Genomic DNA, 27996 nt, shown 5'->3' with positions numbered 1-27996 from the left:
GTTTTGTAATTATGTTGGTTTTATCTCATACTTTAATTATAATTTTATTCAACTTCTTTCTAACGTTTTAGTTTCAGTTCTTCTCAAAAATGTTAATGATAGTCAAAATTGTTATCTTTTTCTCCGTCTTATTCATTGAGGAGCCACATCTGACATTTGCTTTGTGTTACTGATTGATCTGTTGATCACATTCTGGATTCATCTATTACTTGTATTGTCCATTAAACTAATATCATAAAATGGTTTTAAAATAAAGGTCCAAGAAGTGTTCCCTAAACTTAAAAATGACAAAGCTGTCAAATGTATTGATTTGTCCAAAAACCAAAGATATTACGGTTATTGAAGTGCAAAAAAAAGAGAGAAAATATCCACATATAAGAAGCAGAAATTTGAGTTTTTTAGTTAATTGTTGCAGGCCTAATGTCTGTTCTTTATTTGTCTGTTCTTTATTTTATATGTTTTCTTGCTTATTTTTTAAATTTTTATTTCTTCTTGTTAAAGATATTGCCACATAAATAAAAGTTTCTTGTTATTATCGACTCTGGACAGAGTTTATCTGACTGTGACTGCAAAAAATACACACACACACATTCACATACACACTCAAAAATACCGAGCTGCAGGCAAAACAACATCAACACCAGTGATTCTGTTGTCAGAGGACGAGGCAGGGAACATTAGTTGCGGTGCTGCAGCAGGAGCGGTGTCACTTTCATCTCCATAGCTTGGTAGAAACTTAAAACCCGAGCCTTGTGTCATGATCACACATCCACCGCAGTGATGCAACCGTGTGCCGTAAAACAAGCTCACAACCCTAGACCTCAAGAGCACAATGTCATTTTAATGCAAGAGTGTTCTCATATGAACCCACTCGTATGAAGTCCTGCCTCAAGACCAGTAGTTGCAAACAGAAGCAGAGGAACTCATGCAACACAGAAGAAAGAGTCACTGTAAGTGAGGAATGCTGATTGCTCATGTGATCTCAATCTGAACATATAAATAATCAAATCCCCAAAGGCTAAGAAGACTGGCCTCTCAAATTGGCAATTTGTTACCGTGAAGATGGAGCAAAGGGAATAAAAGGCCAGGGCAGCAAGTACAGATGTCTGGCATCAAATCATTCTACCACTCCTTCATGGGAGGAGTCAGCCCACTCCCACTCTCCTCACATGCCATGTGTTAGCTCAACAATTCCCCATATTGTGATGCATTCTGTGCATACTCTCGCGCGGGCGATAAAATGAGAAATTCACAGCGCCATACAGTCTGATAATCAGTGAAATGTCCTTTTTTTTTTAGTCTTAGTCGTTCAAAATCAAGTCTTTCCTGAGAGTAAAAGTGTGAGAGCAGTGGAAGGAAACACGTGAGATATTTTAAATCTAAAGCGGTACAGATGTTGGGAGTGGCAGTGTCCTCAGGGAGCATGCAGAAAGCAAGATTTTTAATTTCTTCAAAGTTTGCAGCATCCTTAATTACACCGACACAGACTCAACAATGGTACATTCCTGCTTTAAAAAAAAAGAAAAAAGGAAGTGGTAAACCTACCGTCCACCGGTCCTGGACAGAAACAACAGCACAGGTCCATTTCCACTCAGTGTCTTCACTACTTTTAGAGAAAATACTGAACTGCCAAGGAGTCAAATCTGACCTCCCGACATTGTGTTCTAATCACAGAGGGGGCGTGCTGAAAAAGCACAGAAAAAAGCAAGAGAGAGAGAGAGGGGGGGAGAGAGAAAGAAGACGGAGAGAGAGAGATGGAGTGCGGAGGAACGGCCGGGGAGTGAAAACACGAGTGAGTTTGGTTTAATTTGCGAGGCTTTCCTCAGTGGAAACAGCCTCTCATGCGTGATGCTTTTCTGACGATATAATCCATGTGCGGGGTTTGCACACATTCACGCTCCACACAGGATTTAGACAAAGAACGGAAAACGTGATATTTTTTTTTTTAATTTGCCAGCTGGCACAAAGACTTCACTGTGGAAGCCATAAAAAAAAAAAAAAAAAAGTTGGACACAGAGCAATTATGTGGCTCTTATGCACAGGATATGGAGTATAATGTATGACCACTGCAACCCTCTTTGATTGAAAGCCAAAGCGAGAGGCAACATTTGCGCCAGTAAATGGAGATAAAGCTGTGATATGATCTGACAAATGAGTCACATCCCTACATCTGTGCTGTACATCAGTGTTTTCCAAACTTTACAAACTTAAATATGAATCATGACGGCGGCAGATTTGTGCCTTTGTGCTAGTAAATATAATTGTGAATAAGCAGCTGATTCCAAGAGATAATCAGCTTGATATGTGAATCACAGCTTCACTGTGTTATTTAATTAATCTTATAAATGAAAGGCTGATCTCCAATATATTCTTTCAGGAGCATCTAACATTTGTTTTTTGTTACTAAAATTTTGTCCATTAAGTATTCGAAAATGGTTTTAAGTCCAAAAAGTGTTCCCTAAACTTAGATTCATTGATTTGTCCTAAAACCAAAGATATTACTGTCACTGAGGAGCAAAGAAACTAGAAAATACCCACATATAAAAAAAAAAACCTGAAATTTGAGATTTCGAAAGAAAAATAGTTTGCAAATATTAAGAAGTCAGTTGGGGAAATGGTTCCCACTTTAACACCACTTTGCATCACCGTAATTACGCAACAGTTCGTGCTATCGGAAAAATTCTGACTGTTTCTGTAAGTTGAGAAGTTGCACGTCAAAGCCAACATGTGGTTATTACGGTAATTTCACTTGCGCTGCTGCACGAAGCTGGAGAATCAACGTCTTTGTCACCAGAGATGAGAGAGTTGGAAAAAAAACGCCTGTACATAGTTTCCATTTTCTGGCCTGTTTTTGGACATTGGGACAAAAACTCAAACAAATGGTTTGTTAAATATGTTTTATACTGTTCAAATATCAAATTTAACACGCAACATATGGTGTTCATGTACAACTACAGTGTTGTTTTCTTCATTTTAAATTGTTGCTGTGGATTAAGTTGTAAATAACTGCCATATATTGAAAGTTATCACAGGACATTTTCTGGCCCTTTTATGGTTAAAATAAGCCAAAAAAAAGTCTGCACGGACCTTTTGAGGCTACGGTGTTAAAGGGTTAACTGTTGCAGCACATTTTTTGGCCACACTGCTCACAGCTGTACAATGGATTTACATTTGTCTTCTAAAATGGCTTGAATCAAACTATGATTTTGAGAATTATGGCAAAAAATAGTAATTTATGAAAACAATATAGCTGATACTGGGCACTCGAGAAGGATGGCGTCCTTGTACGGGAGGAGATAGAGATAAGGAGACGAGGAGACAAGAGAAGGTTAGATGAAGTTTGGAGGTCGGAGCTGAGAGTTATGTCATCTATGAGTGGAAAAAAAATATGAACGCAAGCGTATCTCGGGCCAGACACTGAAATACAACTTCCGACAAAAGTCGGAATTTCCGAGTTGAGGGGGAGTTCCTTTCACAGGAACGCCCCCTCAACTCGGAAATTCCGACTTTTGTCTGCCACCAAACATCCAAGAAGAAGAAGAAGCACTCACAATATCTGTCTAACTAAAAAAAGACAAAATGGATGTTTGCCCACGGTTTCCCTTCGTCTACTTCTCCTTCTTTGGTCACTTGACTTCTGTTGATGATACTTTTTGTCACATTTTTTTTGGATCACCAGGTTTAAAAATGTAAATATCAATATTTATGTCAGGATTCAGGAAGTGGACACAGTGATAAATCCACATTTTGTCAACATCAAATTACGTTTAAAGAATCTATTCTTCGTTAATTAAGTCATTTATAAAAGATAAAACAGCAGGATTTGTGAGTACATAAGTGGGAGTTAGGGTTAGTCCTTGGGAGTTGGATGTTAACCAGACAAAACAAACAGTCTGACAACGTCAAAACACAGAGACTGTTCTTTCCAACAGATAATAGAATGATTCATTGTAAAATAATGTACGGTTATGAACTTGAGTATAATGGCCTTCCCTTTTCTTGAAATAAAACAGTTGATGAACATCTGGGATGAGATTAAAGCAGCTTTTCTAAGCGGGAGAAATCTTAAAAAGTCTTTAAGAACAATTCTAAATCTAACCTGGACCGTTATCTGATAGAGTGGCAGTTAGAGACACACCCATACCTTTTTCATCCTCTTTGGTCCTGGGACACAAAGCTGAGACTCGACAGAAAGTACATCTGTGCTGACACCTTTTGGTAAGAAGACAGAACTGTTCCAAAAAACAAAAAAAAACATCCTACCTTGACCTTGTTGAATCAAAGCCTCCATGAAATCTCTGGGCTTATTCATATCCATCGCAGCTCAGATTTCTTTGTTTTTTTATGTCACATAAATAAAGACAGAAAGCAGCAGACCTGGGGACTCTGAGTGCTGCTGTGGCTGTTCAGTTTAAAAATGTTTGCACTGAAGGCTGGGCTAAAAAACACTGAGGGGCAGATGAAAGGTGGCAAATGCTGCCACATGTTCTCCTCTGGACTTGCCCTGCTGCGTCGCCCTCCTCGTGGAGGCACGGAGCAGGAAAAAGCTGAGCGTGGCTCGAGTGGACTCACATTTCCCGGCCTCTGCTGAGTCACACATCGGCCCCCGACAACGGAAACTTTCAGACGCATAAGGAACGTTTGTTTTTAAGGTGAAAGCGGGAAGTTTAGTGTGTGATAATGTGGCTTTTGCAGAAGCACCGATTTGTTCCTTTACCATGGTAACTGTGGTCCATAACCACAGTGTGTATTTAATGTTGATTTTACAGTGTTTTGTTAAGTTCAGGGTATTTTGATTCTATTTTTAATATAGCGTACATGTATTTAAATATAAATCTTGATGAAATTATCTCAATTTATCAGTGTATCAGTGTTTTTTTTCAACATTTTAATATTGTTTTAACAACACACATACTGACAACGTTGATCATTTTCTCTTTAAACGCAAAAAAGCTATAGGTAAGATATAGCTATAGGTTTTATTATTTCATAAAATGGCGGAAAAAAGGGACAAAATCACTCCAACACAAAGACCTATTCATAATGACCATAGTCACCACATGTCGCTCAGATTGTTCCATATAGATTTACTCCTCATATTAGTTCTTGCAACTATTTTTCATAGACATATATACATACAAATATATATATATATATATATATATATATATATATATATGTATACATATATATGTATACATATATAAATAACTTGATATTGAGTGGAGGGCCGTATGAAATCAAATACATTATTTATTGATGTATACATGATTTGGCCAAATCAGTTAAATAATTAAATTTCTGCTTTAATAAACAGGGAATGAGATGGTTATAATGTGAATGTCATTATAGGCAACGCATACGGCAATATGGGAAATTAGCCAAGCTGCAAAAGTATTAAACTGACTGTAAATAGTGTAAAATATGCACTTGATTCAATCTGTAATGCATACTTCAAGTGCAAAGATGAATATATTCTCAATTGGAGTGGCAGCAAAATGTTCAAATATGACAATTTCAGAACTACAGAGAGAGAGCTCAACATGACCTGGCATGTTTTTTTTTGAGATAAGATAGTTTATGATGGCGCACACCGACCGGTCAGTGATCTCGGGAGCTGGACTGAGATAAATACTGGTCTCACCAGGTTGGCATGTCCGTTCATTCCGGAAATTCCAAATACAGATAATAATTTGGACTGAAGAAAGGAAATCTAATGGCTTGTTACCTTATCTCAGCCTTGGGATGAGCGTCTGCTATGACATAGACGATTAATTATGTAACACATGGAGCATGTTTTTCCAATCTCTGTTTTACTATCTGTTTAGTTCATACCACTCAACATTGTTGCATCAATACAAAAATTATTAATGTACAAGATTCACACTCAGATGTTAACCTTCACGTGACACGTAAATGTCAGTGAGGTCATTATTAAGCTGTATGGAAAGAGACGAGACCGTTGCTTCTATCTTTAGATGATCAAATTATCCCCGTCTCGCCCTCCCTTATGAACACAGCAGAAACCACAGCAACGCCAACGCAGTCTCGAAGGCAGATAAGACGAAAGAGGAGGAAGCCGATGTGGAGGAAAGGGAGGGAGTTTAGCGTAAGAAAAAGCACAAACCTCCAAGAAAAAGTCAGACCAGGCCCTTTGAAACTCTTCATGATCCTCTGTGAGGAAGCCCACCTACATCTACCAAAAGCACAGAGGTCTTCAGAACCATCTGGAGTCTACAAGATCAGGTCAGTCTGCTTCAGATGTTGCTCAGGATTAGGCGATTTCTAGTTAACATAACATTTTAAAATTGTAGCTGTTGCAGAAGTTAGCAAGTCTTTGACTTTTTCCTCGGGCTGAAAAACATCAGCATTCACTTGATTCTTCGCCACAACGTTATGGCAACTTCTCATCGTTAGTCTTCACACCAGCTTCCCCGAAAAACCCAATATTGTTCTTTTCCAGAAAGGACCATAATCACAGTTATGGAATGTTCACCACAAATGTGCGGCACATTATTCACGTAATGAGACACAAGATCAATGCAAAGATGGAAGAAGATGTGAATTCTGCAGTGTGAATTACGAGAAATAATGGCGTTCTCTTCAGTCGCTCAAGAGTCCAATGTCCCAGAATTGTATTCGAAAGCAGGATAGTTGCAGTTTGACCACGCCCTGATAAAAACAGCGACTTCCACCAGGCAAAGAGGCTTTACCAAAAAAAGTCCATGAAGGTTCTCAGTCATCTAGTTCATCTTCGATAGATCACTCTAGGTGGTGGGACTTGCTTAAGTTAAGTTTGAAGACATTTCACATCTTATCCAAGCGGCTCCTTTAATTCTGACTAACTGGTGGAATAAACCAGGTTCTGAAGGCTGGAAACCTGTCTAGAAAGTTGTTAAGTTAGACAATGCTGATTGTGCGATTCTGACCCAGTTTCAGCTTCAAGTCCAGTTGCCTTCAACTAACTCCTGAAGAAGGAAGCTGGACTACCTGGTAAGTTCTGAAACTGTCTGAAAATGTTTGTCTCACCTGATTGTTGAGTGCATTTTACATGGCCAATGGTGAGTTAGCGGTAGATTGATTCAATCAGAGGACTTACTGTCCCAGTAGTCAGCGTGGGAATAGGTGTGCAAGAAAAAAAAGTTTGGCACATAGATATGAAAGTGTGAGTGAATGGGTGAATGGCAAACGGAAGAGTAAAGCAGCTTTGAGTGGTCGTCAAAACTAGAAAAGCGCTGTATAAATACAGACCTTTTACCACGAACTTTGTTAGCACTAGCATTAGCCTCAGACAGGTGCACAGTTTTACTTTTGTCAGTGACTTAGTTGTAACTCCACATAGTTGAGCGAGTAAAACCACAAGTTCTATCTTTGCGAGATTCTCCAAGGCCACATTTTGTGATCAGTCAAAGAATTGACATTTTTTAGATCTGAAATAGTAGTTGGACTTTTTGCCGATATTCAATATGCCGATATTGGCAGTGCTTGGGACCGATAACTGATACAATATGTATATATATATATATATATATATATATACATATATATATATATACATATATATATATATACATATATATATATATATATATATATATATATATACATATATATATATACACTCTTCCCTGCACCCAACTGCAGAGGTCATTTAATCTCTACTGTAGCAAAGTTAACAGAATATTGTGCCTATTCATGTCAAAGCTGATATCTGATAATACATTGTAAGCCAATATCTGCAGATACCGATATGGTGCCCATGAACATCGTGCAAATATTGTACTTTTAACTGATCCACGATAAGACAATACACTACTTGCAATGCATTTTAACATTGGTTTTGACCGACGGCAGCATTTACACGTGGGCCATAATCAACAGGCGTGAGGGGAAACCACCGTCCACACAAAACACAAACAAACAACACAACACAACAACTACTACTGTGGCGAGGGTAGGGAGCATTTCATGGCATTTTTACATGTTTGTTGTGACTACATGTATAAATAAAAAACGTGCTGAGGTTGTTGAACATAAACTGTCAGGGTCACTTTTCCTTTCTAGAAGCTGGTAGATGTTCAGAGGGTTTTTGGAAAGAGCAAACCTACAGTTTGGGGCCAGTGAGAGAGAAAAACGACAGCCATAATCTTTGGTCTCCCCCTGCTTTTTCCCTTTAAAAGCCCACACCGTCAGCCCGCAGCCAACTCTGCAAACCTACATGGAAAAAGCCATCGAGTCATTTCTTCCCTTTAAGAGAAGACAATTGTGCCTGTGTTTAAGTCTCTGTTACTCAACTTCCCCTGAACACTGATCGACACTGGGAAGCAATAAGAAGTCCACGCCTGACAGTAAAACTACAAACAGGAGGTCTGGAATATATTTGTCTCCATTTGCCTTGAAATGAGATGGTCGCTGTGTGTTTCGCTGACAGCTGCTCTGATTCACTGTCATCAAGGGGACACACTCGAGATAAATCGCACCCATATTTTCGCAAATGTGGGGGAAACATCTGGCGTCACTGTTCTGTTTCCAGCAGCCGCAGCTTTAATGACTTATCCCTCTTCACATTTTACAATCCACTTAATGAAAATCACCTTTGGCCTTTTCTGTTGACTGAATGAATGCGACGCAGATTTTCTTCTCGACTTGGAGAAGCACTTTGAAAACAAAGAGCAGTCATGCAGGTCGGAGTTAAATGGTTTTAGTCAACAATGATAGTTAAGACTTTAATGAGGTGTTTAGACGGTATCATACCACGTCTACAAAGACAACAGGATGCATTTGAAAGTCATTCAAATGTTCTTCTCTGTGATTGACAACTTGACAATGTGAAGATGTGGAGATCTCCACACCCTTCTGAGGCATGGCAACATCAGAACGATCAATCGTATTTTTGGCTGTACAGCAGATCATACCAGGTGAACAATGTGCTGCCAGCTCGATGGTATTTTAATAAGCTGTCATGAGGATATTAGAAGTGATACACTGCAGTGGTGGGTAAAGATTATGCCGAAGAATACAGTAAATCATAATTGTGGCTAAACCACTTGCCTTTTTTTAGCCTTAGAATCTTGATATATGGCAATAAGGATAAATTCACATATGGCAGAACAAACTCTGCTCGCAGAGCAAGAATTCATACAAAACTCTGAGGTCTGTGTTGAGTTGTTTCACTGGATGCAAAGAATCCGTCCCCATGTGCTCTCTATTACCTGTCCTATGGCTCTGACTCAAACCAAACAGATTTGTGTGCAGTTTAAACGGCCAAAACGCAGATAGGTATGAAAAACGAAACATTCTGTACATGCACAAAACACCTGGGACGATATAGTCAAAACGTCGGGTTAAAGTTACATACTGTAACCAAATGAAGGCAGTGGAAATACAATGGATCTAAGTTTTCAGTGGATAAATTAATTAAATCATAATTTTGAATAAGGTATTCATCTTTGGTTGATAGCTACCCTAAATCAGTCCTTCCCAAACATTGATGTGACCATTTAATATTCAGAAAACCTTCTACAGCAAAACCAAAAACTTAAATTAGACGTTATTTATTTCATAAATAGTCAGAGAATGACATTTGAACTTATCAACTCAAGATCTAGTTAAAGAAAATATATTTTATGAAGCTTTATACAATGTTAGGGTGCAAAATGTGGTCTGGAAATTATCTATAAAATGTTTAAATTCGTCCAAATGAATGTAACAATTTGTAATGCAACCTTTTAACAGATTAATGCTAAATATATGACAATTATTTAAAGGTTAACGCAAAAATAAACTAAAAATACTCACTATGTGTTGTTTTTCTAATCTGTTGCACCCACTTGTGCAGTTCATCCATGGCCCACCAGGGGGCCAAAGCCAACACTCTGCACCTTTAACAACAGTACACTACATTCTAATGCAAGCTTGATTTGCATAAAATATACAAGAATCAAACATAGAATAGTAAACTGCAGCTTTTGTGATTTGTTAATTACGTTGTTAAAACTGAAATTTGAATGTGAATACGAATAACAGTTTGGCCCCGGTGGAAAAGTCTTTTCATGTCCCTTTATATTCGATTCCTCGATCACAGCATATATATACACATATCAGTGTAATTTTGGCTGTGCCATGTGAAAGTGAGTGAACATAAAAACACGGCCCGCTTCCTCCACCTTTGTCTGGATATAGATAAATTAAGTTGTTTTGCGTCTGTGATGAAAGCTCATTGCCATGGTGGGGGCAACGGAGGACAAGAGAATGTTGACTGTTAAACAAACTCAGTCGACTCTGCCTTCATATGAAGTGTTCTCTACATTCCACTACATATTTTATAGGGAGTCGTTTAAGCTATATGGTGATCTTCCAAATCGTAAAACGCAACTCTGCATTTTGGTATTTGGAAACAAAGCAGAGCGAGGGGAGCGGAGGTAAAAAAATCCTGCAGGGAGTGTTCCTGCTTAAATGAGACACAGAAACACATGAGGTGATAAACTCTTGACTACCCTGGAACTCTCACATCCATCCAGTACGAGGCTCTACAAACAACTAAAGCCATTCAGATTGGTTATCCGTCTACACTGAAGCTGGTTTCACACAGTCGACTGTATATACAAATGGACAAAGTATCTGGTTCTGAAAAGTGGAGCCAAAACTGAAAATGCATGAAAGCTGCCATCAGGGACACCAGTGGTTTATAAAACCAAAAACCAGAGTAGTGTAGATGTAGCCTTATGGGGGGTTTCCATTATACAGTTCTAGCACAACTTGGCTCGACCTTTTTGTTTTTCCATTAGCAATAGTACCTGGTACTGTTTTTAGTACCTGCTCTGGCGAAGTTCCAAGCAAGCTGAGCCGATACTAAAATGAGAAGTCGTCAGACTGCTGGCCACTGATTGGTCAGAGAGCATCGTCACTGGAAGAGTCATGAGCGCGACGTCCGACAAGAGTGTCATAGCGAGCATACGTGGCTGCTTTCCGCAGAAATACGCTGTGGTCCGTCCATGGGGTTCAGACGATCCAGTGCGCTTGGGTATCCAGTTGTGATACCTTAACCCCGCCCATGTTGAGGAGGTACTATGAAGTAGCCGAGTGGTGCTAGAACTGTATAATCGAAAACTGCAATAAGTCTATGACAAAATTAGCCAAACTTTCACTTCATTTACAACATCGGCAACTTTATAGTGTCAGTCACTGGATGCAGGTCTTCTTAAATACTGCACGTTAATTTTGTAAAGTTTGGTCACATTTAAAGTCAAAAGGATGATACAGTGACAGGTTTTACTGGGCTGTAGGCTCATCACAATTATAAACTACTACCAATTATTTGTTCTCATCCTAAGATAGTCCTAAAGATACACCCACAAACTCTTCCCTGTCTATCACGGAACTAGGGTGGTCTTCACGTACTAAAAAGTATGTCATTGTTCTTCCTTTACGTAGGATGCTTCCACTGCGTAATGCAAAACGTAAGCTCTGCTGGCTGGTTTGTATGTTTGCACGTCTGTAGAAACACGTTGGCACAAAATAGCAGCCCACGTGAAACAAGGCCCTTGCCTAAAGTACATATAAATGGCTCATTCTGAGGCTAAGAAAACCTAATTATTTTTCACTTTAAAACGATTATTAAATTAAAACACTTATTTATTGGCAGTACAGTCAATTGCTGCCAATAAATTGAGCTTTAAACTTCCCCAAACTACCCCATGACTCCATCTGACTGCACTTCTTCTTCTTCTCCTCTGGTTTGTTCGCACATAAGTAGAGCTTTGGCGCCACCAATTGTTGAATGTAAAAATAAAGTACAACTGTGAACCCAGAACCCAAACCAATTTGCAAGGCTCAGGTTTTCTCTCAGCTCACAAAACGTTGACTGTAAAATCACTGTAACACAAGCTGTCCAGAGGGCAAACTGAGCTAAAATGGCCGACGCTCGGTGCAGCTAATGGATGCTCCAGGGAATTTATTTGGCAACGGCACTGAATCTTTATAGACCCAGACGACCACAGTACAGAGCAGCTGCAGAGTCGACAGAAAGAGGTGAAGCATTTTAAAGTTTTGAGTGCTGTCCGTGCAAATGGATTAGATTTTAGTTCGTCTAACGAGATCTGCATCTAAAATGGCTGATGGGTGACTGTGCACTTTGCCACTCTGGAGTAGCCAAATCTGATCATGAGAGCATCCTGTGATTAAGAGGAACCACGTCTGAGCAACACAAGAGGAAGTAAGGAGAGTTTCTCTGCGTGTGTGGTCACTGCAATGATTCATCAAAAAACCCATGATAGGGCGTGGCTGGATAGGAATGCTCGTAACCATAGCAACACGAGACTCCATAGAAATATGGCTATATATATATACAGAACAAGTCTTAAGAGGCAGTAGCATTGCTACTGACAACACACAAAACAGATTCACTTTTCCAGGAAGAATTCGGTGGTTCTTCACCACAACTGACCATGAAAACATCTCAGACAATAAAAAAATCTGATATAAAAAATGACAGACTGGCAGGAAGAAGAGAGCACTGTCTGCTTCTGACATTCTCTTGGAGAGTGAACACACTTTCAACTCCAGTCTATAAAACCTGAAACCTGAAAGGAACACACCTGAGCGTGATTGAAGACATATTCCACTGAAAAATCAAGACGTCTGAGTATCTCTGCTCTTCATCTGAATACTTTACTGCACCATGTTTTCGCTCAGCAGATTCACTGCAAGCAGCATATTTACTGTGATTATTCGCCAAGCGAAGATTGTTTACCGCATACTGAACATTCCAGTCAACGGCAGAGAAATAGAAACATGCCGAAGGAGTGGTTCAAATAAATTCTATGGATGTTTTGCTTCACTTTCACACGATGAGAGAGGTTTTTCCACTGTAAATCACTCACACTGAAGTAGCCCTTAAAGTTTATACTTCCTGGTTTGTGGATAATTTGGTGTTTTGTGGCTGCTTGGTTATGACAGTTTTTAAACAACATGGACATAAAGCTATTCAAGAGAGCTGCTCTTTTTGTCGCAACAAGAATGAACAGGAATCGCACGGTATCTCAACCCATTATATAATATGATGAGATGTGCTATTTGGCCATGCGGTATCAATAATCTCACATGATCAAATCTTTGATAAAAAAAAAAGTTTTAAAACATGATTTAACAGACAGTAGGGATAGGATTTGTCTAGGATCAATAGGAGCGAGTCCACTGTCTTGGCTCCCTCTCCAACACACATCACGTGATACTCCACCAGAACTTGTGTCAAAAAAAAAAAAGGTGTTTAAAAGGTGAGGACATCAGTCATTTTCATGAGAAAACTAATTTAATATAATAAAATTCATCATGTGTATTATGTTTTTGAGTATGTGTATTGTTTATACATATTGACAGGATAGCACCATACTAGCACAACATGCTAATGCATCACAGTTTAATTGGGGTGGGGATAGATTGATACAGTGAAATATAACAATATTTTGTGTGGCGATATTATATCACTTTTGAAATTTTTGCAGCATATCTTTTGTTATTTGTTATCTTTTGTTATTTGTGTTACAAATAAACGCTAAAACATTCTGTGGATTAGGATAAAATCTATTCAGTCCACAGTATACCACAGTATTGTGATAATATCGTGTTTCAGTTTAGAAGTTTGTTAGATAGCATTAGCTTGCTAGCACCCTTCCTTATAGTTGAATCCCAGCATGGCATAATTTGTGTGTCTGTGCACCACTGCTTAAAAGTTCGAAATTATACATATGGGAATGGCTATTTGAAGCTTAAAAGTAAGTAACATCATTTAAAATATATATATAAATATAAATAAATATATATATATATATATATATATATATATATATATATATATACTGTAGCTATGTGCTCTTATTTTATGGTTCTGGTTATTAGCATAGCAGCAAATACTTATTAGCTACTAGTTAAAAAAACAGAATCCGTCAACAACAGCACTCTCTCAGTGAGGCACTTGAGCTTAATGGGCGATATATATTCACCAGGGAACAATAAGACATGTCACTGACTTCCAGATAAACAAGGACAAAACTTAAAGGCACTTTGGCAAAATCCTGCCTCATAGCAATAAAACCCTCTTTGGTTCAGGAAAGACCCCGAGGCCTCTCTGTCAATGTAATATATACACAATGCCATTGGTGGATGTAGTATATAACAACTTGCCCTCGTCATAAACCCAACACTGACAGTGTGAAAGGGTTTACTCTAAAATAAACCCTGTCTCAATCTCCTCTCTGTCCAGCACTTCTCCTCGTTTTTCCAGATCATTCCCAGAATTTGCACCACCACGAGAAAAATGCACGATAGTAAAAAAAAAAAAGAAAGAAATTGGCCCAGAGAGGCAAACACTTCCATTTTATATAGCGGGGGCATTTACTGGCTGTTGTTGCTTGCGGCGAAGGTTGGCAAACCAACAGCTGCTGCAACTTTTATAACTGTCTCAGAAAATGAGAGCTTTATAACTTACAATTACTGACGGAAAAAACAAACAAAGAGTATTTGTGCTGATGCTTGCATGTAACCACTCGTTATATATGAGGAAATATAAAGTATAAGCAATTGAATACTAACCTTTTTTTTTCTTTTTAATGAATCTATCGGGCCATATATTAATACTAGCAGGCCAGTTTTGGCCCACGAACTGCCAGTTGCTGACCACTGTACATATAAGTACATATAATATCAGGGGCCTCAAACTCCAAATGACCCGAGGGCCAGTGAAATGGGAAAAATAAACTCAGTTCAGTGATTTGAAATTAAAACGATATCTTGATAATCTATCATGGTATTGCAAATTTATCAAATCCTCGATTAATCCCAGATAAGTACCTAATAACACCTAATATCATATAACATTTTGATGAGGTAAATCAATCATTTCCAAGAGATGCTTGGTAATTTGGTTATTTTACACACATACAGAAAGATCTCATTTAAAAAGTGAATTTGTTTAGGGACCCAAAAATAGTCTCCTGCGACACACCACACTCAGACTCTAAAACCTGCTGATACCGAGGGGTTAAAGAGAAGAACGAGGGCAGAGACGTGTCCTCGAGCGTCAGGTCAGATCCAGCTGATTCTCTTGGCTCCACATCAGAGCGAATGTCTGCGTCAGACACGATCAGACAAACATCCTGAAGCTTTTAACGCCACAAACAACGGCAGCTCAGTCAAAGCCCCGGTCATCATTATTGTGATTATGTTAAAAGAAAAAAGGCAGCATTCATTTGAAATCCAGGTTGTGTGTGTGTGTGCGTGTTTGCAGCAAAACGGATTAGGATGAGGAACAGAGGCACCGACACAAACAGCAATAGACTGTGTTGAGTCTGTGAAAACCACAGTGGTAACTGAAACCAGACGCCACACAATGGTGAAGAAGAAAAGACCATGTCACTCTGCAATCTGTGGAGGAAACGCAATGTGTTCTGCACGTGCACGTGTGAAATGTGGCGACTTCCTGTCAAAATTATTTACGCCAGTTGCAGGGATTTTAAATAAAATGATGTTTTCAGTAAAATACACTTTAGTTATACTTAGAAAATAAAACAAACTTTTTATGCTACTTTTTATTTTAGTGGTTATTCTTCTAAGAAAAACATTTTTATGTTATGTGTTATTTTATAAGTTCATTTCAGAAAATAAATTGGGTTATTTTAGGAGTGTTACCAAGAGGTTTTGAGACAAAGGTGATTCCACAAACCTTGTGAAACATTAGCAGTCACAGAAAGTAGACTCACTTTCGCACAAGTGTTAAACAAATCGTGTTTTTCCCCGCTACAGATCGAGTAGAGACAGACCAGACAGTCGTCACCTGACCTGCCAGTCGTCACCTGACCTGCCAGTCGTCACCTGACCTGACAGTGGTCGCCTGCAGCCAGAACTCACAACCCACATACAGTAAGGAGACGAAGGCCACAGCAGCCACTTACCTAGAAAACACAGAAACACAAAAGACAAAGAGTTAGTGAAAACGTGAATTATACACCATTAAAAAAACACTGTCTTTAAAATGTAACTGGCAGTAAAAGTGGAAAGTGCATTTTTACAGCTGGAGACCTGCTGATACACAAACAGCAGAAAACAGAAGGAAGTGTTAGTTGAAGGGTATTAATGTGTAAACCACAGGGCAATTTTTTATAAAAGAAGGATTAAATGAGGACAAATAAAACCCAGTATCCTGGAAAAAGGCTGTTTCTGCAGCAGGCAGTCACCTTCATTAACAGTGCCCCCTTCTGGTCATTCAAGAAACTCAACTGAACTTTTCTAAATAAATCCAACAAGTGTTTTTTTAAGTATGACCTGAACAAAAGCACAGAGATTAAGTAATCAAGTCCCACCAGGACGAGGATTAGAAGAAGAAGGGCATGAGGATGAGAGAGGACGTGTCAAATTACAGCAGCAGTTGTTCCTCTGAATTACAGGAAATCTGAGGTTAATAAGATTATGTAATCACATCAGCTAAATTAGGAGGCCAGAGTTATCAACCAGCATGACTAACAGCACTAACAGGATTAACACCGACATCCACCACTGAATTATACACGACACTCATTTCACAGAATCTAACATTTTAAATTAAAACAAAGAAAAGGCTATCTTTCTGTGTTTGTAATTCAAAAATACATTTGTTGATCATGGAAGAATCTGTTAATGATACAAGTAAACAACAATTTAACTGATTAAAATTGTTTGATGACTCATTTTAGAATTTTTCTTATTTAAACCCACTTTATTTTTCAATTTTTCATTAATTTTTACATGGGATAATTGAAAAAAGGCTGTAAACACAATATTCATTTGCAGCATCACCTTTTACAGTGACATGGTTTCCGTGGCATTCATTTGGGGGAAAAAAGGGATGTAAAATATAAGTTGGAGTTCTGTTTATAGATAAAAATGTCAAATATTGATTCTCTCTTTGTTCAGATTTTGTCACCATTGACTCTTTTCAGGTATTTATTGTTCCTCACTGACTTTGTTTGATCCTGGGTGAAAAAGTTGTGTCAAAAAGGCATTTAATGCTGAAATAATGTCAAAGATATTGATTGAAACTGGAACAACTTTTTACTACTTTTATTTATTTATTATAAATACTTTAGTCCTTCTGATTTACTCTTGTGTGACATTGTTTCATTGGTTTTCATTTTTCATTTTGCTTTTAAAAAGATCACATTTGCTTGTTATGAATCTCTCTTGTTTCTGTTCCTGCTCTTGCTCGGTTTGTCTTTTTTTAAGCACTTTTTAAAGCTGCTGTATGAATAAAATCCTCATCATTATCATTATCATTATTATTATTATCATGTAATGTGTGACTTATGGACTCTCAGTTCTCCCGTTTGCAGTGAGTGGTTAAAAAACCCGGCCGGAGAGAAACAGGTGAGGAATGTGAAACTCAAGCGTTCACTGATTCCTGCGGCTCAAAAAGCGGCAGAAGCCTCTGAGAGAGAGAGTGACACGTGAGACGTTCAAGTGCGAGTATGAAACACGGCACAGACAGGATGTACACTCATCAGTAACACCACACACACACACACACTCACACACGCCAAATGAATGAAGACACTCTACACTTTCAGGGATTACAACTGTACAGAAATACAGGTAGCTGACATCACACAATCCCAGCATGCAACACTCGGACGCCTCGCAATCTGCACTATACCAGGCAACATATACATTATGGCGGCTCCCATTTACATAGGAAGTCAGAACTGGGAGAAATGAATGTCACATCCGAACTGACTGTTTTCCACTTCAGAATAAAAAACATGGTTGCCAATGTACCTCGAGCAACACCAGTCGATAAAAACTCTCTACCCGGTAACACAAAAGGATAAACATGTAACAGAACTAAGTGTACGACTGCTTAAAACAAATAAGACAGAAGTGCAAGGAGTAGCATTGTTTCTAACTAGTGACGTGAGTGGCATCTATTTTAGGATCCTTCATCGCGGGTTTTCGAGGTTCCTCCGACCTGAGGGGGGCGCTCCAGTGTCAACTTCTGACTCGGGACTGGCATATTATGAATCCCAACTACAACAGGAATACACCGATATACCAGGTAATATTGTCAGGCGACTCAAACTGAGTCACGTGTTGTCTAAAGCTCTATTACAGAGCAGTTATCTCATGCGTTGTCTTCTGCTTTGACAATCTTTACATCAGGGGAAGAGAAAAATGAAAAATGCTGATCTGTTGCTGCACGACAGGGAAGCTTAGTCATTGTTAGTCTGAAGACTCCCATCTAAACCACAGACAGTACTTCTATACGTCAACAAGAAACCAGATAATGTCCCAGTCATGGTGGTAAACGCTGGGGTAAGCAAAATATTTTTGGCATTATTGATTAGTAATTTCAATGATGTGATGTGAGACAGAAGTAGAGTTCTGAAACCTCGAGACTTTGACCGATGACAAAAAGAATGAAGGAGACGTCAATAAACGCAGTTAAATATGGTTGAATTGTCTCTGGTGCAGGCTCAGATCAGAAAGCTTAATCCCAATAACCTGCAGACGAGACAATATAATAGAACAATCTACTGTTTCTTTATTTTTTCCCCATCGACTGCAGCTTTAAACGTGCTGTCCTTTTATTTGGCTTAATCTGGTTATCTGCTCCCATCAGGCCTGTGAATCACTGCTTCACAAGAAGATGGCGTTTCACTAAAAGATCAGGTCAAAAATGTACCTATGGGTTAAAGTCAAATGAAAGTCAATGAGAAAAAAAAGTATAATATACAGAGTGTGTGTAAATAGGATATAGTGTACATGTGTCTCAGGGACACAGCAAAAACAATGACATCACGTGACATGACAAAGTGCTTCCTGTCTGTCTGTGCTCTTGTTAGACACAGACGCCGATCTCCAGAGCTACAGGTGAGGAAAACGCAGCTGTCACCTTTGACTGGCCGCAGAGCTCACAGGCATTTTTACTAACCCAACAATAACCTAAAATGTCTCCTGTCATCCTTTATCGCATTATAATCTACAGCTTATGTGCATAAAAAGTACAGTTATTTTAATTTTACCAGACAGTAAATCAGTGATCAGGCATGTGTTGACGGACCCCAGGAATTGGAGCTGCCAAAATGTCAGAGAGCAACTTTGCTTTTAACTCCTGTAACACTAAACCACTCACAGGTCAAGTGCACTGACCCCACCCCTCTGCTTCTTTTTAACTGGATATCACAGGTTTGGCAGCAACACATATGGTAACCTTCAGAAAGCAGCAGCAAGTGTTTTAGTGAAAACACTCAGATAAGGGCTGAAAACAAAGCAGCGGTAGAGACATTGTTGAAAAAGACACACAAGAAAAGACATATCAACACAGCACCACAGAGGCCAAAGGTCAAAACAGGTTTAGCTTTTGTATTCCTGTTCCTCTCGTGTTTGTAACCTTTATTGTTTAACCAAATAAATCCGATAACTCGGTAAATCTACAGCAACAAAACCCCCCAAAACAGTTAAAACCACTAATGCCATTCTTCCATTATACAATTCTAGCACTACTTGACTCGACTCTAGTCACATCGTTTTCCGTTACTATACTGTAGCACCTCGTGGGCTAGGTCGTCATAGCACGGCTGCATGAAACTGCCGTGCCGTTGTTTTATACGCGACACAACACAAACTAGTGACTTGTTAAACAGGTGTAACTGAATCATTGGAACCAGTTCATTAAAAAGATTTGTTCACATAATCGTTCAGTACGTCCTGCGTCACTGAACTGAAATACGACTGAACGGGTTGTGATTCGGCTTGCGATCGTCGGCTTTCAGCAGTGCTGTCACTAAATACATCAGACTGCTCTGTTAAACATGGTTAAACATTTTCTTTGCTTAATGTTGGAGATTAACGCACGTTTTCAGGATTTTTAAGTCTTCTTAACTGATCAGCCATGAACATTAAGACTAACTTTCAGTTTCAAGTTTTGCCTAATCGTTGGTCTCATAACAAAAATCCCCACTCTGACTTTTCATCATCAATATGCTGTTTTCCAATAAAAATTGATGTTTCATGAGAGTGAATTTGTTTTCTTCTGGCTATTTTCTCAGCTTTAGCTGTGTATGTATGTGTTTGTGACACCAACTCTCAACTGATCCAAAGTGCTACATATCCTAGCTTTGAACCAAACCGAAACCTGCGGAAATAAAAGAAGAAAATAAAAAAGGAAACAGGGGTTTTAAAATCTCCTGCAACAGAGAAATATTTCCAATGTAAATTCTTAACAACTGGAGTTGTCTGTAAAAGCCTAAAATGAATTCACAACAAGTGGGTCAAGACCCAGAGCTCTCTGGAAGCAGGAGTTAATAAGACGTGACTAAATGTCACTGATCAATATTGGCTTTGCATGTGCCAGCACATACAAGACATCATCAACTGTCTCCTGGGTTAAAGAGCTGAGTCTGTACCAAGTGAGTGAAAAGAGCTGACAAGAACAGACAATGGGAGCAATGATCTCGAGGTGACGACGTGCTTACAAATGAACTGAGTCTGAGCTCAACGTGTTGACTAAGTCCAATGGGAGAACTCAGTGAAGCGAGGGAGCTTTTGTCTCTGTCGCTCTGGGGAAAATAGTCTCAGCCTAACCGAGTGGGCAGGACTGCCTCAGATCCTTCTCCAGGATCTTTTAAATGCTGCTGGACGCTAACTCTCTCCCTGAGTGTTAGCACATTTTGTCAGGCCAGAACACTCCAGACAAACCTCAGCCGCACACAGACGAGCATTTAAAGACAGTCGTTTCTTTCAGACAGAGCCAGGTTCACCAGCCTGGTTAAGTCCTGGCGTTCTGTCTTTATAAATATCAGTCAGTTTCCTTTTGGACTGACGGAGAGGATAAATGTAAAAGTAGTGCACTCTCCTTGGCCTGAATACCAGAGTAAGACCAACCATGCAGACTGTAATAAAAACACCAGGGCAGCAGAGAGAGAGAGAGAGAGAGAGGGAGAGAATGGGGGGTAGTAGCATTAACATGCCCTTCAGATGCAGATTTATTAAGTGAAACGTTTTCACCTAAATGCATAAAAGAATCACATCATAAAAACACTACAGCATTAGAAATGCTGACTAAGCATTCAGAACAACTGCACTAAAGCAACCTAAAGCTCAGGTCAGTAAGTTTGTAAGAGCCAGCACGAACAGGCTCTTTAACGATATATCCCTCCCACTCCCAGCAGCCCTTGGGTCAAAGCTCCGCCCCAACAACTCCTCAAACACAGGATTTATATTTTGTCCACGAGAGCGCAGGGGTCTGCTTTGGTCTGCATGGCGCCAAAGTCATCACGTGTCCACGTCCACAGTGGTATTGCATTTTTCTGACCAAATCCGACCTAGTCTGAAACAATATTGACTGAACCAGACCAGAACCTGAAAAGCACCCTGTATTTTTTTGTCTAAGCTAAGCTGATGTGTGCCTGGTGGCTGAAGCTATTATGACAAACTAGCCCCATGAACGCATTTGAGTAGAGTCACTATCAATGACAATAAGTTCTTCTTAAAGGCGACATAGACCGGAAGCTCCAATTAACGCTGCTTTTTTTTAATAGGGTTTTATTGTTTTCCTGGGCTCTGCAAAGCGGAAAGGCATTTGCTGATGATGTCATCAGGAAACCTCACCACTCCTCTCACCACCGTAGCTCCTCCTGGTGCGGGCACTAGTCCGGGCACATCCGGTTGCGTACATTCAACCGCAGACGAAGAAGAAGAACTACTCTCGTTGCCAGAGGGGGAGCTGTGTATCTGAGAGCTGACGTGCTAATTACGTCACTTCCAGGTACCTGGCCAATCACAGGACAGTGGGAAAGCTCTCGTTGGCTGGCCAATCATAACCCAGTCCGCGTTCTGGGGGTGTGATTTTGGTCTGAAACAGCGCGGCTGACGAGAGTGTAAGGGAGGAGATATTTCGATCGCCTCGTTTGGAGCAACTAGGAGGTTTTTGACCATGAAAACAAGTTAATATATGTAAGTAGACCTCCATAACTAACATATATGTGCGATACGAGCATTCGATGTCACCTTTAATTAGCAATTGCGGAACTTGTTTACATAATCCAGCTATGGTGGGTGTATTTTGAGAAAAAAGAATAACATCCTGTGTGATGTGTGCATTACATCTTATACATCTATTTTTCTACATGTTTACAGCACTTTTACAATAAAGCAATTAAAAAAATGTATTCATCCTATTGTTCTATGGCCCCTTTACACCTGGTGTTTTCTGTGATCAGCAGTTCACCACATGCATTTATACCTGGTTTTAACTTGGATGTAGTAATTGGATCAAGATCCAATTACTATCTGATCACACTCATCCCCCCTTACACCATTTACGACTATGGCGTCACATCCTGTGAGTCGCCATATTATCAAGAACAACAGTGTTAGCCACACATGATGTTGCGCTATAGTATAGACTCCTCTTTGCTTTTGAAAGCAGGGGAAGAACTCGTCTTCGACAAGCGGGAAAACCAACAAAAGCAGAGGATACTGTGCAGCTTAGAGTTTAGTCCCCGCTTTCACCAACCACCCCCCTCAGTGGTTTAACAATCCGTCCTCACTGCATCTCGGATATATTTACACCTGAGATCAGGTGCTATCCGACTGTAATCCGATGACAGAAAACATATTTTAATGTCAGGGTCCGTACATGTGCGACCTTACAATGTGTCCAGTTGGTGGCGCTCTCTTGTTATGGATAAAGACAACAGCGACATGGACGCTTGCTTACAGTTATGTGAGGAGGTTCACTGCTATAACATATCGCTCAAAGATTACTTAGGATCAATCAAGGACAAACAAAAAAATGGGGTGAACTCCTGGTGAGAAACCCCTGCTATGAATGGTAGTAGGCCGTGTTCATACTTGGACACATGAGTCATGACTCTCTACAGACACAGACTAATGAAGCGATCACAACTGGTTTGCTAACTCGTGTATTGTTTCCGCTTCAGGAGGGTTCACCTCTGCAAGTTGTTTTTACTCAGCCATTAATGTGATCTGAATGAATCTGAATGATTGAAATATTGGTTGAGGCCCTTTTTTTTCCAGACAATGTATTTATTGATATATAATTAAAACATTTTTTAATTTTACTCAATATGAAACTAATCTTTTTAAAACTTTGTTAGAAATATTGTTTGTGAATCCACAACCTAATTGTAAATCCACAGAATGTTTGAGAACTGCAGATTTGTACATTGAAATTTTATTAAAAGGCAGATAAGCTAAATCAATACAGAATAAAAGTAGTCAGAGAGCATTTGAGGAAGGGAACAATGGGAAAGTCTGAAAAATTGAGCCATTGCTGTCATATCTTATTATCTTAACACTGGAGGAAAGTAGTGGGACATGTATGAGCGAGGACGGTGCGAGGAGCAAACTTTCCTGACGTAAACAAACATGACAACGTGCTGCAGCCGCACAGACAGCACCAACGACAGCTGTCACATATACAGCAAAACTAATATGAATGCAGCTAAAACCAGGTTTCTTCTGCACCAGCGGTCTCATCGCTGACTGAGGGGCAGGGCAACACTTGGCCGTATCACTGGCGTTACCGCGGTGATGCAGCAGCAGCAGCATGAGTTGCTCTGCAGCATTTACTGTGCCGCATGCAGCAGCAGCAGCAATCACCCCACTGAATCTCATACACAGGTCATAAAAAACACATCATCTCAGCACAATCATTACCCCTGACCTCTGCACCAAATCCCCCCCCCATGTTTGCCCCCTGGACACAAAGGAGAACAAAAGCTCTCCATTCCTTTCATCCACAACAACATTCGGAAAGCAAGAGGAGAGGATCACAGCCTTCAAAACTCTACTTTCTCTTTCAGCTTTCACCTACGCGGTGAGGAAGTCCTCATCAGTGAGGCATTGTGGGAAAACAAGGGCGGTCCTGAGAGCATACGATCCTGATGACAAGAGTGTGAAGAACAAGTGCAGTACCTTTGAGGGAGGTGATCTCATGCTGGATGGACCTTGCAGGATCCATGCCTCTCTCTCTCGTGAAGCCCCAAACAAGAGACGGAGCTGTGCAAGGTCAGCTCAGCACCAGAACACCACACTGGAGGATGGAAATGTCTCTCTCTCTCTCTCTCTCTCTCTCTCTCTGCAAACAGCAGCTTCTTCCCCTCGCTCTCCCTCTTTCGGCTCTGCTCTGCCACAGGAGTTGGCAGCTTAGTGTTTTTGTTCACTCCCTTTCTCTCGCACTCTCTCTCTCTCTCCACCACTGCCCGCTCACACACAATTCATGTCAGCAGAGAAAGTGTGGAATAAAGGAGCAGCCCACCCTCCCCCTCCCTCTCCCTCCCTCTCCCTCTCCTCCATCCACCTCCCACCTCCTTCCGTGATGTCGTCCTATCTCATCCTCGTGGCGTTTCCCAGTAAGGTTCCGCGACCAACAACAGTCACGCTTCACCGTCACATCACAACAGCACGTTCACAGATGGCGTGAAGTCAGCGTCACCCGTGTTTTATCCACAATAAATGTCCCACGGCAATATTATCCCGGTATAGAAGTCTGTAAGAGCCTCCATCAGGACAACAGTGACTCAGCAGACTCTGTCAATAAAGTGCTCGATTGCTGTTGCTGCACCAGAGGAAACAAAAAACACTGCAGAGCAGGAAATAACAACTATGTGCTGCTTAACTGTGATTTGAAAGGGAAATGTAACCGGATTACATTTACGTAAGGAGATCATCCACTCACTGCCACTTTATTAGGGGACGTGTGCACCTGATAAAGTGGCAGTGAGTGTATGCTCTCCTTACATAACATCCCATCACAGAGGACACACAGGGGTGTCTGCTGCTGCTGCTGCTGCAGCTCAACTGCATCAATGCTCGACATGTTCAGTCTGTATTTCTTATAGGATTTTAGAAAGAACAAACTAATTATTGTGTTAGTCTGACTTGAACCAGACCTTTAAAAAATGCATTTAAATGTGTTAGTCCGAGTGAAATTGTACAAAATTTGTCAAAGTTGGATTAACACGAGCAGGCCTGGACGCTCTGCTCAGAAGAAGCTGGTCCACAGAAGAATAAGACGAGAGCAACAAAAACATAGCAAAATTCAAGCTGGTTGTTTTTTGTTTTTTTTTAACATATATAGATGGTAGGAAGGTGGATAAAGCGGTAGAAGATGGATGGATGATGGATGAATGAATGGTAGGAAGACTCTGAAGAACTAGCCACATGCTAATACCACCTTATACTAACAAGCTGAAAGGGGGCATTTCGCCCCCTAGTGGAGTTACGGTCGTCTTTCTATCATTTCAAACCAATCTGGTCATTCTCCTCTGACCTCTACATCAACAAGGCATTTTCACCCAGAGAACAGATGCTCACTGGGTAATTCCACTTTGTTTTTTTCTTTTTGGACAATTCTCTGTGAACATTAGAGATGGGTGTGTGTGAACATACCACTATATCAGCAGTTTCTGAAATACCAACAACCAACAACATTGCCAACCTTGTCGGTTTGCCCAGGTCTGCCTGTCTAAATGCTTTGTGACGCAGCAGTGGATGGATTAATGGATTAGATACACTATATGGACAAAAGTATTTGGTCCACACCTGTTAAGTATTTAATTCAGGTGTTTCAATCAGGCTCTGGTCTCCAGGCTCCTTATCTCCAGTGAAGGACAATCTTAACACTTCAGCATACCAAGACATTTTGGACAATGCTTTGCTTTCAACAGTTTGATGAGGGCTCTTTTTTTATTTCAACATGACTGTGTGTATAAAAACATTGTCTGACTTTGAGTTTGGTGTGGAAGAACTCGACTGGCCCACACAGAGCCCTGACCTCAACCCCATCAGACCTTCTCATCCAACATCAGTGTCTGACCTCATCAAAGCTTTACAGAATGAATGGACACAAATTCACATAGAAACACAAACACTTCAAAAAATGTCTTCCAATAAGCTGTTATAGCTGTAAAAGGGGGACCAAGGGATCCAAATTATTTTGTCCATATACTGTAATGCATCTACATGAACAAGCATTTGATCAGGTGTGCCTAATAAAGTGACCACTGAGTGTACGTCTCATTGTGTAATTTACCCTGAAATGAGTCACCACTGACCCCTTTCTTATTTACCAAATTAATTCCTCAGTGTGGAACCTAATCTAATCTAAATTCTGACGATAATAGGGGCAACAAATGTTACAAAAAAAAAACAAAAAAACTCTAATATTATCTGTTGTGCTGCATGATCTGGGTGTGTGCCGTGGAATCTTTGCTTAATTTTTAGGGGCCCTAAAATCTCTGAAGTGTGGGAACCTCTGCTCTCGATAATTTCTTAATTTTATGCACATGCAACGATACTGAACAGATGAGTCAAATATTGCCAGACAGAAAGAAGTGTTTGAGATGCACTTGTAGTGGCTACAGTGAGATCATAGTCTGTTCCAAGTCCAAATAAAAGACCACAGTGATGAAGACTGAAGACACAACATGTTAACTTAACTAAAACCACTGTCTGTTTTTTAACCTCAACCAAAGGGCTTTTGTTGTCTCAACCACAGATGTGAACTAAGAAGAGTCATGCAGGGTTTACACTGTTAGATATATACATATATTATCTGCTATAAGATGACAGTGAAGGTTCTGACTCGGCAGTTTCCTCAAGCCTCCAGTGACTTACTGAAGTTGAAGTCAGCAAAAGTGACAAGGTAATTTTTTGTATAAAGTGTATAAATCTCACTTACATGACACATGGGTTGATCGTTGGGGACTGAATTTCATCTGAGTAAAAAGCTTTTAAAAAGGCTCCTACAGTCAGCTCACTACACCTTTATTCCGGATAATAAAATGAAGTTTCGAGCAGATCGGTGAGTGTAAATGGTAAATTGGTCTGTATTTATAGCGCTGTCCTCGCTCTCCTCGATTACCACTCACAGCTGCATTACACTACAGTTTTGCCATTCACCCATTCACTCACACTTTCGTACAGCGCATCTTCTATCACTCATCATACCCATTCACACGCTGCCGGCACAGCCATCAGGAGCAACTTGGGGTCAAGTGTCTTGCCCAAGGACACATCGGTATGTAGGAATCTAACAAGTTGCCAACAAGTTGTAGTTTGTAGATGTGTTTAGGGTCAGTGTCTTGTGTCATGTATGAATTTTTGAGCCGATCGGTCAATGTCTGAGAAAGTTACAGGGCACTTCCTGTTCTGACAGTTGCCGTGGCCACGCCCTTTTGAATCTGATAACTTTTCACCTTTGATGTATCTTGTATAAATTGACATATTTTTTCATGTTAGTGTGATACACATGCTCAGACGACTTTGTTCATTTATGCGCAGAAGCACGCAAATCGCCAAGATGGACAGCAAATTCAAAATGGCTGACTTCCTGTTGTGTTGAGGCCACGTTCCCAATGGACTTTTTTGTTCGTCTTTGGGTATAACATGTTCCTGCCAAGTTTTGTGAAATTCAATGCAATTTAGTTTTGGCGTGCTCCATCCATGTTTCTTCCTTAGGGTCCGAGCACTATGTCTATCAATATATCCCATTTTGGACAGACCTAACCTCCATGCAAAGTTTCAACTCCATGTTCTGAAAATCTTCTCCTCATCCAGGAAGAATAGTTTTGACAACTGGCACTCATTACCAAAAATAAATAAGTGGAATATTTCACATTGCATTAAAACCCCATCACTGACACTAAATCTTGATAAGGGAATGTTACGAAACAAAACAACCTCCCTTTGTGAGTTTAAAACGAAACCGCGAGAAATAAATAAGACTTGTTACGAAACGCCTCACAAATCACTTAGTCTCATGTGAATAATATAAAACTGTTAAAATAGAAAGGGGCAACGCTGGTGAACAAAAGTCACAGAGAGCTGCTGAATTCAACAGCTCTGCCCGTGACCTCGCTCTCTCACACACGCTGATCCTTCATCTTGTTGCTTGTGCCCGACTGAGCTGCCAAATAATGAGGTCAAGTGTGAGAAAGCGGGAGC

General features: G+C 40.0%; 1 protein-coding gene across 8 annotated transcripts in view; it reads right to left on the bottom strand.

Moving 5' to 3' along the window:
* pleca (plectin a) overlaps positions 1-27996 on the bottom strand; it is a 115986-nt gene that overhangs the window by 58686 nt on the left and 29304 nt on the right. For 2 of the 8 annotated variants that reach the window (XM_058619672.1, XM_058619674.1), the window contains exon 1: positions 1546-1652. The exons of 4 other annotated variants lie outside the window; for them this stretch is intronic. In XM_058619672.1, coding sequence (XP_058475655.1) covers positions 1546-1585 — 40 coding nt within the window. In that variant the 5' untranslated portion in view covers positions 1586-1652. Of the gene's footprint in view, positions 1-1545; positions 1653-23964; positions 24119-27996 lie in introns of those variants that run through there. 2 more of the 8 variants (XM_058619670.1, XM_058619673.1) reach the window with 2 other exon arrangements.

Source organism: Solea solea, chromosome 20 (genome assembly GCF_958295425.1).
Source record: "Solea solea chromosome 20, fSolSol10.1, whole genome shotgun sequence".
In the NCBI taxonomy this organism is placed as follows: domain Eukaryota; kingdom Metazoa; phylum Chordata; class Actinopteri; order Pleuronectiformes; family Soleidae; genus Solea; species Solea solea.
This window is presented reverse-complemented; position numbering and strand designations above follow the sequence as displayed.